The sequence below is a fragment of the Salmo salar genome, chromosome ssa04, assembly GCF_905237065.1.
Source record: "Salmo salar chromosome ssa04, Ssal_v3.1, whole genome shotgun sequence".
Lineage (NCBI taxonomy): Eukaryota > Metazoa > Chordata > Actinopteri > Salmoniformes > Salmonidae > Salmo > Salmo salar.
Window position 1 is genome coordinate 51,072,310 of NC_059445.1, and position 14,547 is coordinate 51,086,856.

The 14,547-nt window shown below is 37.8% G+C and overlaps 1 protein-coding gene across 5 annotated transcripts in view; it reads left to right on the forward strand.

The window, feature by feature from the left end:
* The first annotated feature begins 53 nt into the window (after window positions 1-53).
* The window catches only part of LOC106603379 (THO complex subunit 2), a 67,933-nt gene continuing 53,439 nt past the window's right edge, over window positions 54-14,547 (forward strand). For 4 of the 5 annotated variants that reach the window (XM_014196976.2, XM_014196977.2, XM_045717065.1 and 1 more), the window contains exons 1-5: window positions 54-300; window positions 1,606-1,661; window positions 1,927-2,018; window positions 12,247-12,298; window positions 12,433-12,503. In XM_014196976.2, coding sequence (XP_014052451.1) covers window positions 215-300; window positions 1,606-1,661; window positions 1,927-2,018; window positions 12,247-12,298; window positions 12,433-12,503 — 357 coding nt within the window. In that variant the 5' untranslated portion in view covers window positions 54-214. The remainder of the gene's footprint in view (window positions 301-1,605; window positions 1,662-1,926; window positions 2,019-12,246; window positions 12,299-12,432; window positions 12,504-14,547) is intronic. The other variant, XM_014196978.2, reaches the window with a different exon arrangement.

Here is a 14,547-nt window from a genome sequence, read left to right on the forward strand (position 1 = left end):
GAAAGCCTACAACCCAGTGGAGCTGGACAGCATAATTTGTTATCCTTACACTAGTATACGTCATATTTTTTTTTTTTTTATTGTAGCATGGTCATTTTAGGCTTCCAACATTTATTTGTGGTTAAATTTGACTGGAAGACCTGAAATTTATTCGGCGTCCCACGATGCACTGGTTTGCATTCTTTGACCCGGCATTCAGCTAGACATCCGGGCTATGTGTGGTATTGTGGGGAAGATGGCGACACTTATCCTGCCTGCTGATTGGATCAAAAACTGGGAAAAATCTGGAAAACATGAGTTGTAAGTTCTATTATATTGTTAAATTGTGAAGACGAATGTCTTGTTTCGTTTTCCATAAGGGTTGTTGAGCCATGCAACCAGTTCCCATCGTTATCCTCGTACGAGACCTGGGCAATCTCGCAATTTGAATTAGCAAACCTAGCACGCTAACTAGCTAGCTAACCCTACTTCAAACAGTGAGGCCATTTCACAATAGCAAGATACAGTTGTCTGCGGTTCAATAATTTTGTTAGAAAATATGGTTTGGTACAGAATTCGACAGATTCCATATGGGATTGATATAACAATTCATTTAACACTGTTGGCCCGGGTCATTCGATACGAACTAATTAGTTACCTAACTTTCGAGTCCGCCGCCAGTCCTCCGAAGCAACTGGCTACAGTAGCTTATTGCTATGAAAGCCAGTAGGCTAACTAGTTAACGTTAGCTAAGCAGCTAATGATGCAGGTTAGCCTGGTAGTTGACCCTGTACATTATAACGTTAGCTAGTAGTGACCCAATGTAGCTAACTAGCTAGTTGGTAAGGTAACTTAATGAACAGTGAGCTAGCTTCTGCATCACACAACGTGCAGTTGGTGATCACATAATAAGCTAACTAGCTAGCGACGCATACCCAGCAAGCTGATTATGCTGGCACCACCATCTGATTCTTGCTACACGAAAACATTAGCAAGCTAGCTCGTTAGCCACTTTGTTTAGAATAGCCACCACCTGTATGGATTAACAAGCAAGCTACTGATATTTTAGGTAATACATGGTTCCCAGGCAGCTATCACTTTGTCTACACCTTTTCTATCATCATGGTAATTATTATGGTAGTCCCTAACTAGCTAGATAGCTAACGGTACTGAATTGAAAACATGTCGTCGACTGAGTTAGCTAGTATGGGGGCGATTTCAACTGATTTAATAATTGGCAACAGTTAGAATTATATTTTAGACATTTAGCAGACGCTCTTATCCGATGTACAGGAGCAGTTAGGGTTAAGTGCCTAGCTCAAGGGCACACCAGTTGGCATTGGTCAGTATTTAGTCTTCAAGCTCTCTAGTAACTGCACATTCCAGTTTTGACAATTAAAAAAAAAATGCTCCAAATGGCGTCCTTTATAAAACAATAACGCTTGTTAGTTACAGTATTATATGCAGTGACATTAGGCTGTATGCATATACTACTGTACACTACTACTAACTGTACCAGCTATGATCATTTAGATAACTATTCACTGAAAATACTAGTATACTAGTCACTGAAAATAAACTAGCTAATATAAAGTATAAAGTCACCTTTTCCCCTTCTCTGTTCAGTGTACAACTATGTAAGAATCTCGCAGACAAAACCAATCATGACAGCATAATAAAAGGTATGTACCGCTCTGTCCTTTTTGAAAGAACAGTATGCAAGTTAGTTTTGATACAATTGAGTACAATTGCTGCATGAAATTAAGATGTACTATTCATTCAATGATGGGTTCTCGCTATGTCAGGTGTCATCTAACGTGCTTATAGCATCATAATAAGCTTAAATCTCAACAACTCTTCGGTTGACTGTTGGTGTGTAGGTCTAATACTGACACATTGTATTGGGAATAATTCTCTTCCCGTTTGCCTCTTCCCTTCGTTCTTTAGATATACAGGCTGCTTTGTATGAACTCTGCTGGCATGTTGTACAAGGGAACTTCAAGCTGGACCTCGCTGCTAGCGTCCTCAGTGACATGATGGTATGTATGGCCTTGTTGAAGTCTTCTCATTGTCTGCAATGTCTGTCATCCCAAAAAAACCTGCCATGCGTTTTGAGGATTTTGTGGCCTATACGATAGTCCTTTTAGTGAAAACATTGACTCGCACAGTATCTGGAGTGATGTGTATTTAGTTCTTATTTTCTGGTTAGTAAAGATGTACTATACAGAAATCGTGCTGCCATTTCCTTGTTACTAAAATTCAAATAGTACTTATAATTTCAGTTTGTGACAAAACAAGCAAGTATAGTGTAGAGAATTGTTGTATCATCTAAACCGCTGTGAAATATATATTTTTAGGGCACTCCCCGAAAAAAAGAACGTTTGTTGAAATTATAGACAAAAAAAGAACGTTTGTTGAAATTATAGACATATCCGATGTGTTTTAATCAAAACTTTCTGAGCTATGTTAAAGAAAAAGGACAGCGAGGGACTGTGTGACTAGCACCCATTGTTTCTCTCTCCTCCCTGTTGCAGCGACCACCACAGAACATCAACAGTGTTTATTGCGCTGTCCTTGTTGCTGAAGCTGCAACATAGACTGAACCAAAATATAAATGAAACATGCAACAATTTCAAAGATTTTACAGAGTTGGAGTTCATGTAAGGAAATAAATTCTTTAGGCCCTAATTTATGGATTTTACATGACTGGGAATACAGATATGCACCTGTTGGTGACAGATACCTTAAAAAAGGTAGGGGCATGGATCAGAAAACCAGTCAATATCTGGTGTGACTACCATTTGCCTCATGCAGCGTGACACATCTCCTTCACATAGAGTTGATCAGGCTGTTGATTGTGGGACTGTGCAATGTTGTCCCACTCCTCTTCAATGGCTGAGCGAAGTTGCTGGATATTGGTGGAAACTGGAACATGCTGTCGTACACGTTGCCCCAGAGCATCCCAAACATGTTCAATGTGTGACATGTCTGGTGATGGCGGCAGATAAATGGCACAACAAAGGGCTTCCGGATCTCATCACAGTATCTCTGTGCATTCAAATTGCCATCAATCAAATGCAATTGTGTTCGTTATCCGTAGCTTATGCCTGCCAATACCATAACCCCACCGCCACGTTGACATCAGCAAACCGCTCGCCCACACAACTCCATACACACAGTTGCCATCTGCCCGTTACAGTTGAAACCGGGTTTCATCTGTGAAGAGCAAACTACATATTATGTGGTGTTTGATAACAATATAATTTTTCTGACCCTTTGGAACATTATAAACGACACTAAATACATTTATAAGCGTACCAGAGAGTCTGTTGTAACGATTTTTTGTAAAGCCTTTGTTACAGCAACCATTTCCGGGATGGAATTATTTTTTTTTAATGCTAATTATTCAAGGGTCACTTTATTTTAAAACTAAAATGCTTGATTGCATTTCAAATCATGAATGACTCATGTGCTGTGTGATGACATTAATTAATGATTGATTGATACAGTAGCCTATATAACTATTGAAATATAGGCCTAAGTAAGTTATGGTATTAAGGACTAAACAGCATGCGCTCTTAGGCCTACAGCTTGAAGGTGGTTATATAAGGCTTCTATACTAAGCCTACTACTTATTATTATAATTATGACCATAATAGTAATAATAACAATAAGGAGATCAAGTAAAGGAGGGTTATTCTTTTTCTGACAATTTGGTACAGTGGAAGCAACACTTCATAAATTATAAATAATACCAGAGAGGATGTTCTAACGAGAAAAAAAGTGTAATGCCTTTATTACAGCATAGCAAAGATTTAAAAACAGCAGAATTTGTGAAATTATTTATCTGACGTGTTGTGGTGGTGTGAGGCTTGGTGCTCACGGAATCAGGGCGGCAGGTAGCCTAGTGGTTAGAGCGTTGGACTACTAACTGAAAGGTTGCATGATCGATTCCCTGAGCTGACAAGGTAAAAATCTGTTGTTCTGCTCCTGAACAAGGCAGTTAAAACACTGTTCCTAGGCCCTCATTGAAAATAAGCATTTGTTCTTAACTGACTTGCCTAGTTAAATAAAGGTAAAATAAAAATCAGTAAGCTATTAAACAAACACTCAAACAGGCAACAGAACCAGCATCTGTCTTGTTTTTGTAGATATACAGTGCCTTCGGAAAGTAATCAGGCCACTTGACTTTTTCAAAATGTTGTTATGTTACAGCCTTGTTCTAAATTTTAATTATAAAAAATATATATATATATTTTTTTTAATTATGGGGTGGATCAGCTTTAGTAGATTGTTGCTTCCATCAATGTAATTGCATCATTTCCAATCCCCCATATATATTTTTTTTGTGTGTATACAGTTGAAGTCAGAAGTTTACATACACTTTGGTTGGAGTCATTAAAACACATTTTTCAACCAATCCACAAATGTTTTGTTAACAAACTATAGTTTTGCCAAGTCCGTTAGGACATCTACTTTGTGCATGACACAAGTAATTTTTCCAACAATTGTTTACAGACAGATTATTTCACTGTGTCACAATTCCAGTGGGTCAGAAGTTTACATACAATAAGTTGACTGTGCCTTTAAACAGCTTGGAAAATTCCAGAAAATGGTGTCATGGCTTTGTCTTCATTTGAGTCAATTGGAGGTGTACCTGTGGATGTATTTCAAGGCCTACCTTCAAACTCAGTGGCTCTTTGCTTGACATCATGGGAAAATCTAAAGAAATAAGCCAAGACCTCAGAAAAAAAATTGTGGACCTCCACAAGTCTGGTTTATTCTTGGGAGCAATTTCCAAACGCCTGTACAAACAATAGTACGCAAGTATAAACACCATGGGACCACGCAGCCGTCATACCGTTCAGGAAGGAGAGGCGTTCTGTCTCCTAGAGATGAACGTACTTTGGTGCGAAAAATGCAAGTCAATCCCAGAACAACAGCAAAGGATCTTGTTAAGATGCTGGAGGAAACGGGTACAAAAGTATCTATATCCACAGTAAAACGAGTCCTATATTGACATAACCTGAAAGGCCGCTCAGCAAGGAAGAAGCCACTGCTCCAAAACCGCCATAAAAAAGCCAGACTACTGTTTGCAACTGCACATGGGGACAAAGATCGTGCTTTTTGGAGAAATGTCCTCTGGTCTGATGAAACAAAAATAGAACTGTTTGGTCATAATGACCATCATTGTGTTTGAAGGAGAAAGGGGGAGGCTTGCAAGCCAAAGAACACCATCCCAACCGTGAAGCACGGGGGTGGCAGCATCATGTTGTGGGGGTGTTTTGCTGCAGGAGGGACTGGTGCACTTCACAAAATTGATGGCATCGTGAGGATGGCAAATTATGTGGATATATTGAAGCAACATCTCAAGACATCAGTCAGGAAGTTAAAGCTTGGTCGCAAATGGGTCTTCCAAATGGACTATGACCCCAAGAATACTTCCAAAGTTGTGGCAAAATGGCTTAAGGACAACAAAGTCAAGGTATTGGAGTGGCCATCACAAAGCCCTGACCTCAATCCCATAGAAAATTTGTGGGCAGAACTGAAAAAGCGTGTGCGAGCAAGGAGGCCTACAAACCTGACTCGGTTGCATCAGCTCTGTCAGGAGGAATGGGCCATAATTCACTCAGCTTATTGTGGGAAGCTTGTGGAAGGCTACCCAAAACGTTTGACCCAAGTTAAACAATTTGAAGGCAATGCTACCAAATACTAATTGAGTGTATGTAGACTTCTGACCCACTGGGAATGTGATGAAAGAAATAAAAGCTGAAATAAATCATTCCCTCTACTATTATTCTGACATTTCACATTCTTAAAATAAAGTGGTGATCCTAACTGATTTTTACTAGGATTAAATGTCAGGAATGATGAAAAACTGAGTTTAAATGTATTTGGCTAAGGTGTATGTAAACTTCTGACTTCAACTGTACATAGATGGATAGATGCATACATCTTTTTTTTTATATACCTTTATTATTCCCCGCGAACCCTACAACCCCTCCCCCAATTGGAGTAAACTAATAAACAATAACACTTAGGCTTCTACCTTCAGTTTTTATATACTATACACATTTTACAGACAGTCTATTTTACAATAGTTTTATTTTTTGTTTTTACTCCTGGCCTTCCTCTATTTCTGATGTCGATCCAGTTTGATATCTATTTGTAACTATGCTATTTCACAAAATGTCTGAACCTTTGTTACCTTCTATCTTGTTGTTATTAATCACACCCTTCAGCTCCGTTCAACCCCTCCCATCTATCTCTGAACACCATCCATTTTGGATTTCTATTTGCCATGATGCTTCACAAAAGTACTGAACCTTTCTATTCTCATAGCTTCTACAGATTGTAAATTAAACATTTTTGCTAAAATAGTAATTATATTATTGATTGATTGACTATGACTTTTCAAATAACCCAGTATTGCTATCTGCAGCGTTAGTTCTAAGTAAATGTTGCAATTTTTCAGCCATTCTTGGACCTGTGACCAAAAACGAGCTACATAATACCAAAATAAATAATCTAATGACTCTGCCTCCTCGCAGCAAAATCTGCAGAGCTGGGAAAGTTGTATCCCCTATATATATAACATTCTATATGTTGCAAGAATTTTGTATAATTGAAAAATTCAAAGTTTTGAATCTTGCGTCGTTTTGCGTTTCAATTCATAAACCATGTGCCATGGAATTGGTACATCGAAAATCTCTTACCAACTATTTTGCAATTTATATGGCACAGCTGTCAATTGTTTTGTCCTTAAATTAAACTGGTATATATTTTTGTTTATCACAATTTTCTTTAACCGTTTTTGGACTATAATACAGGGCCAACAGACAAGTTCCTTGCTTTTCCCCTTTCCACTTTTCTCTTCCATTTTTGTGGTAATGCTGGAATTAGTTGGTTGTAATTTTGGGTAGAGCAGACATTTCCATATGTCTGTTAGCTGCGTGTGTGACAGCTCCACCAGTAATATTTATATCATTTACAAAGATTTTCCCTTTTTTTTTTCTTTTTTTTTTAATCAATTAGTATATTAGAGTTTAACCAAAATATTTGTTGTATAATTTGTTCTGTCTTTTCAGGTGGATTAAACTGAAATTGCATCCAACTTTCTAATGCTTCTTTAAAAATAATGATATTTTGGAGATTGTTTCATTTCAAATAAACGAAAGTGAGCAGTTGTAATCTGAATAAAGGGAAAAAGGCCATTCTTGAACATGGGTTGAGACATTCGTACTAATTTACTAGAGAACCATTTCGCATTTAAGTATAACTTTTGTATGACTGATGCCTTTAGTGAGAGGTCTAATGCTTTAATATTTGATCATTTCTGCCCTCCAAATTCATATTCGTTATATAAATAGGCCCTTTTAATTTTGTCTGGCTTGCCATTCCAAATAAAATTGACGATTTTTTTGATTATATCATTTAAAAAGCAGGTCACTAGGTGTAGACAACCATAAGCAAATAGGTAAACTGTGATATGACTAAAGAGTTAATCAGGGAGATTTTTCCACCAATAGACAGGTATTTTCCTTTCCATGGTAGCAATATCTATTTTTGCTAACTTTCCATGAAAATGTCTTTCTTTTGGGATATGTATACCGAGTATGTCCACATCCCCGTCAGACCATTTTATTGGTAAACTACACGTTATTGTAAAAGTTGCATTTTTTTAGTGATCCAATACGTAATACTTATAATAATTTGGTTTTAATCCAGAGAGGTTGGAAAAAGTATCTAGATCCTCTGAGGCTGTGGAGTGATTCTAATTGTGGTTTTAAAAGAAAACATGAATCATCAGCGTACAATGACACCTTTGTTTTTAAGCCATGGATTTCTAATCCCTTAATATTATTGTTGGATCTAATTTTAACAGCTAACATTTCGATGGCAATAACAAATAGATATGCCGATAGTGGACAACCTTGTTTTACTCCTTGACAGTTTAAAACTTTCTTAGATGTAGCCATTATTTAATATTTTACACCTAAGGTTACTATACATAACTTTTAAAAGCGATTTACCAAAATGTATATATAAACTCCAGTCGTACTATATCTAAAGTCTTTTCAAAATCAGCTATGAAAACCAGGCCTGGTTTCCCAGATATTTCATAGTATTCTATTGTTTCCAGTACTTGTCTTGTATTATGTCCAATGTATCGTCCATGTAAAAAAACCTATCTGATTAGGATGAATAATTTCTGACAATACCTTTTTAATTCTACGCGCCAAGCATTTAGCTAGAATTTTTGCATCACAACACTGAATTGTAAGAGGCCTCCATTTTTTTTTTTTTTTTAAATGGACTGCATCTTTATATATACCACTTGGATCCTGTTTCAGTAATAATGAAATCAAACCCTATAATATACTGTTTTTATATAGGAGTGGTTAAAACATGCTAATAATGGTCCTCAGAGTATATCAAAAAAAGTTTGGTATACTTCCACTGGTATGCCATCCAGCCCTGGAGTTTTCCCAGACTTAAAGGCTTTAATTGCATCAAGAAGTTCCTCTTTAATTTGGCATTCACATTAGTCTTTCTGTACAGATGTTAATTTTACATCATTAATAGGGAAAAAAATCCATACAATTAGCTTCGGTTAGTGGAGATGGAGGAGACTGAAATGCAAACATATTCTTAAAGTACTTTACTTCCTCTTTCAAAATATTGTTTGGTGAATCATGAGTGACTTCATCATTTGTAACAAGTTTCAATATATTTTTTGGGGTAGCATTTCTATGTTGGAAAAGGAATTTGGTGCATTTTCCCCCATATTCCATCCAGTTCGCTTTATTTTCTATAATATTCTACACTGGATCTTTCTTGAATAAGTTCCTCTATTTCTTTTTGTTTTTCCTCTAACTTATTCTCAGCCTCTATTGTACAGTTTTTATTGCTTTCTATTTGTACTGTTAGTTATTCAATTTCCTTTGTTAATATGGACTCTCTTGACCTAAATTGCTTTTGTTTAATAAGTGAGTACTGAATTTCATGGCCTCTAAAGGCACGTGTAAAAGTGTCCCATACAATAAGGGCTGTACCTATGTTGTTCAAAAAGTCAGTTATAAATTATTCTGTCCTAGTTAAAAACATGTTTATATTCAGTAGGCTTTGATTACATTTCCAATATCCTCGCCCACGTGGAAATTATGTAAGAGTAATATATATGCCAATTATGTGATGGTCCGACCACATTCTGTACCCTATCAACACTATTTAAACTATTGGTGCCAGAGAGAATGACATAAGAAAAGTAATCAAGACGACTAGCTTGATTAAGCCTCCGCCATGTATATCTCACTAGGTCAGGGTATTTAAGCCTCTCTATATCCACTAATTCCAATATATTCATGGCATTCATGAATTCCTTAAGTGCGTGAGGGGGATAGATTGTAGTGTGATTTCCTTGGACGTCCATGGAGGTATTTACAACCATATTAAAATCTCCCACCATAATAATAGAGTCTAGTGTACATACTACCTCAACGAATCGGTGCCCCCACACATCGACTCTGTATCGGTACCCCCCTGTATATAGTGTTGCTATTGTTATTTTACTGCTGCTTTTTAGTTACTTGTTATTTTTATCTCTTATTCTTATCCCTATTTTTTTGAAACTGCATTGTTGGTTAGGGTCTCGTAAGTAAGCATTTCACTGTAAGGTCTACACCAATTGTATTTGGCGCATGTGACAAATACATTTTTATTTGATTTAGTGTTGCTTGTATAGTTGATAAATTCTTATATATTTTCAAAGAAGCTTGGGTCATCATTATTTGGACCGTATAGGTTAATAAGCCATATCTGTTTATGTTCTAATAACATATTTAAATCATCCATCTACCTTGAGGATCTGTTTGGACAATTTGGATCAAAATTACTATTAATTAATATCATCACCCCTTTTAAATTTCTTTGCCCATGGGAGAAGTATATTCCCCCCCAGTCCTTTTTCCACACAACTTCATCTAAAATTGTTGAATGAGTTTCCTGTAAACAATTGATATTATATTCCTTCTCGTTTAACCAGGTAAATACTGATCGTCTTTTCTTATTATCTGCTAAGCCACTACAATTGTAACTGGCTATACTTATTTCACCATTTACCATAATGAGACACAAGTTTCAAATCTATTTATCATGATATATGTTTGTAAACGTGCCATTAAAAAGTAACATGATGATTGAGTATCTATATAGCTGTACCATGATATTTGCGTTGCTACTAAGTAAACCTCCAGTTGGTCCCCATTATTCCACCCACTAAAACCACTCGTCATCCCGAGTTGGGTTGTCATCCCAATGCCCCGGAGAGACCGGGACCCATCCTTCGAAACGAACACATAGTGCCACCCACAGAACAGAAGCAGATCAAACGCATTTCCATCGCCCTCACCTTGATTTGTATTTTATATATATATAAAATACAAATCAAGGTGAGGGCGATGGAAATGCGTTTGATCTGCTTCTGTATATATATATATATATATATATATATATATATAGAGCCATTTAAAAAAAAATTTTTAAATCCTGTTATTTTCCATAATTAGCTATTCATATTTGTAGTAATGTAGGCGGTTTATGCAAAGGATTTTTACCTCTCACCAGTCTCACCATTACCAAAATTACATTATGGCAAGCAATTATTGTGATTCATCCTATATTGTCCCTAACATCTTTTACTCCCTCGCAACAGTTGTGGCACACACACACACCACCCACACACACACAACCAACCATAGTCTCAGATTCTCAACAGTTGCCCATCCCAGAGCCCAACTCAAGAAAGGTCTTGATTTACGAATGCATATGCAGTTGCAGCTGTTTGAGAAGGCAGGCAAAACTGAGCATAAAGTAGGCAAAAATGGGGAGATTTGATTAACCATTGTCACGTCCCAGGTGATAGAGGTCAGATATATCCCGTTCCCCTGAAACACCCACACATGGTCCCCCGTTGTGACCATATTCCCAAGCATCTCTGTGCAATCAGACCTTTGATTTTGTGCCACCAGGGCCACAATAATATGCCCCCTCTGAATGTCTGAGTGACCCCCTGCCCATGGGTTACTGCAGCTAGTGTTGCCAGCACTGCCACTGCCTGGGTGGGGGCACCCCACCGGAATCCCCCCCGGCTAGGTACAAGGTCATCAAGGTTCTCATCAGCAGCTTTGAGAATTTCCTTATATTATGCTCTCCCATCAGGGGCTCTGGCTTTGCAGGACCAACCCTGCCAGGCAGGCTCAGAATCTTGACGGGGCGGTGCTGCTCTAGAAGGTCTCTGACCACATTTTGGCTGCGTACAGGCCGCTTACAGCAGGCCCATAAAACAGACTTCTGCTTAGTATCTTGGTCGTTCAGGTGGGTATACATAAATTAGATGTATTATTTATTTAAAACATGTAGTTCCCAATGATAGGACAATAAATAAGATGTATAATTCATTATAAAATGTATATCCCTCGTTTGCACAAAATCGAATTTCTGTTATTGTCTTTTTAAATAAATGTGCAAAGTTTTCTAAAAACCTGTTTCACTTTGTCGTTATGTGGTGTTGTGTGTAGATCGATGAGGAAAACAATTAATTTAATCCATTTTAGAATAAAGCTATAATGTAACAAAATGTGGAAAAAGTCAAGGGGTCTGAATACTTTTTGAATGCACTGAATCAAGAGAACATCCCTGGTCATCCCTACTGCCTCTGATCTGGCTAACTCACTAAACACATGGTTCATTTGTAAATGATGTTGGAGTGTGCCCCTAGCTATCTGTAAATAAATGAAACATTTATTAAATGCTTCTGTCTGATCCTGTTTAATATAAGGAATTTGAAAAGATGTATACTTTTAATTTTACTTTTGATATCTCAGTATATTTTATCAATTACAATTACTTTTGATACTTAAGTATATTTAAAAGCAAATACTTTTAGACTTCTACTCGAGTAGTATTTTACTGGGTGACTTTCACTTGAGGCATTTTCTATTAAAGTATCTTTTAGTCAAGTATGACGTTTGGGCACTTTTCCCACTACTGCAGACAAGGTACACTTGCACCTGTGCCAGAAGAAAACAGTGTTCTCTTTTGCTGACCAGCCAATTCATTAATCTCAGACTGAACCTTGTGCTTTGCTTGTAAACAAAGCTAAACGACACTTCTGGAACTTCTCTATCAGCAACCAAAAGTAATTGAGAATTTACCTTTTTTAATAATATATGTCTTGAATGCTTCTGATTTCTTCTTCATTTCCAGGAACTGCGCGATGACATGCCATCCATTTTAGCAGATGTTTTCAGTATTCTAGGTGGGTATAACTTCAGTTTGGGCATATTGTGACAGTCATTTACAATTGTATGCCTAAATGTAAAAAAAATCTGTTGGCGAATTACTCTAATGTTATCATGATGTTGTTATGTTTTAATAATACATTTTTGACAGACATAGAGACCAGTTCTTTGGAGGAAAAAAACAAACGCGACCATTACACCCAGCTAGTGGGAGCATGTCTGGTAAGTATATTTCAAGTTTTTACTGCAAGGAGCAAAAATACATTATCATGAAATTATGTCAAACTTTCACTAGGTGGTAGTATTGTTCAAACAAAACTCAACCTTTTGTCTGTCGTATTTGTCATTGTAAGGCCAAAACACACGGTATTTGTTTCAATCTTAAATAAGAACAATTTTATTTTAATTGGCTCTGAATTTAGAATATTATAGTAATGTTTGATTCTCTTCACAAATGTTAAAGGTGCAAACAGCAGTTGCTAAAAAAATAAAACTTATGAATGATACTGTATGTAGACATTGATTCTTGTATATATGCCTCATTAACTTAGTTCAACTGTTGTATCCCATCAGATCCAAAATATATAAGCTTGTTTTACTCCAATGTTTGTAAACAAAGTAAATGTACACAAACATTATATAGCCTCAAAACATGTTTCAAACTATCATTTCAAAATCAACGCAAATTGTATTTGTCACGTGTCGAATACAACGGGTGTAAACCTTACCGTGAAATACTTACAAGCACTTAACCAACAATGCAGTTTTTTTTAAAGAAAATGTTTGCTAAAAAAAATTATAACAAATTAAATAAACTAAAGTAAAAAATAACACACTAAAATAACAACGAGGCTATATACAAGGGGTACCGGCAACGAGTCAATGTGCGGGGGTACAAGTTAGTTGAGGTAATTGAGGTAATATGTACATGTAGGTAGAGGTAAAGTGACTATGCATACATAATAAACAGAGTAGCAGCAGCGTAAAAAATGGGTCAATGAAAATAGTCCACGTAACCATTTGATTAACTGTTCAGAAGTCTTATGGCTTAGGGCTGTAAGCTGTTAAGGAGCCTTTTGGACCTAGACTTGGTGCTCCGGTACCGCTTGCCGTGCGGTAGCAGAGAGAACAGTCTATGACTGGAGTCTTTGAAAATGATTAGGGCATCTGACACGTCTGGTAATGAGGTCCTGGATGGCAGAAAGCTTGGCCCCAGGAAGCGTGGCCCCGGGAAGCGTGGCGTACTGGGCCGTACGTACTACCCTCGGTAGCAACTTGCGGACGGATGCCGAGCAGTTGTCATACCAAGCGGTGACACAACCAGTCAGGATGCTCTCGATGGTGCAGCTGTATAACTTTTTGAGGATCTGAGGACCCATGCCAAATCTTTTCAGTCTCCTGAGGGGGAATAGGCATTGTTGTGCCCTCTCTGACTCTTTGTGTTTGAACCATGATAGTTTGTTAGTGATGTGGACACCAAGGAACTTGAAGCTCTCTATCCGCTCCACTACAGCCCCATTGATGTGAATGGGGGCGTGCTCAGCCCACCTTTTCCTGTAGTCCACAATCAGCTTATTTGTCTTGCTCACGTTGAGGGAGAGGTTGTTTTCATGGCACCACACTGCCAGGTCTCTGACCTTCTCCCTATAAGTTGTCTCGTCGTCGGTGGTCAGGCCTACCACCGTTGTGTCGTCAGCAAACTTATTGATGGTGTTGGAGTCGTGCGTGTCGAGAGTGACCTGTTAGGCCCATGTATTGAGTGTCATTGTGGCAGATGTGTTGTTGCCTACCCTTACCACCTGGGGGCAGCCCGTCAGGAAGTCAAGGATCCAGTTGCAGAGGGAGGTGTTTAGTCCCAGGGTCCTTAGGTTAGTGATGAGTTTTGAGGGCACGAATGCTGAGCTGTAGTCAACAAACAGCATTCTGTTTTGTCCAGGTGGGAAAGGGCAGTGTGGAGTGCAATAGAGATTGCGTAATATGTGGATCTGTTGGGGCGGTATGCGAATTGTAGTGGGTTTAGGTTTTCTGGGATGATAGTGTTGATGTGAGCCATGACCAACCTTTCAAAGCACTTCATGGCTACAGTCATGAGTGCTATAGGGTGGTAGTCATTTAGGCAGGTTACCTTGGCTTTCTTGGGCACAAAACCTATAGTGGTCTGCTGGAAACATAGGTATTACAGACTCGGTCAGGGAGAGGTTGAAAATGTCAGTGAAGACACTTGCCATTTGATTAGCGCATGCTCGTGAGTACACGTCCTGGTAAT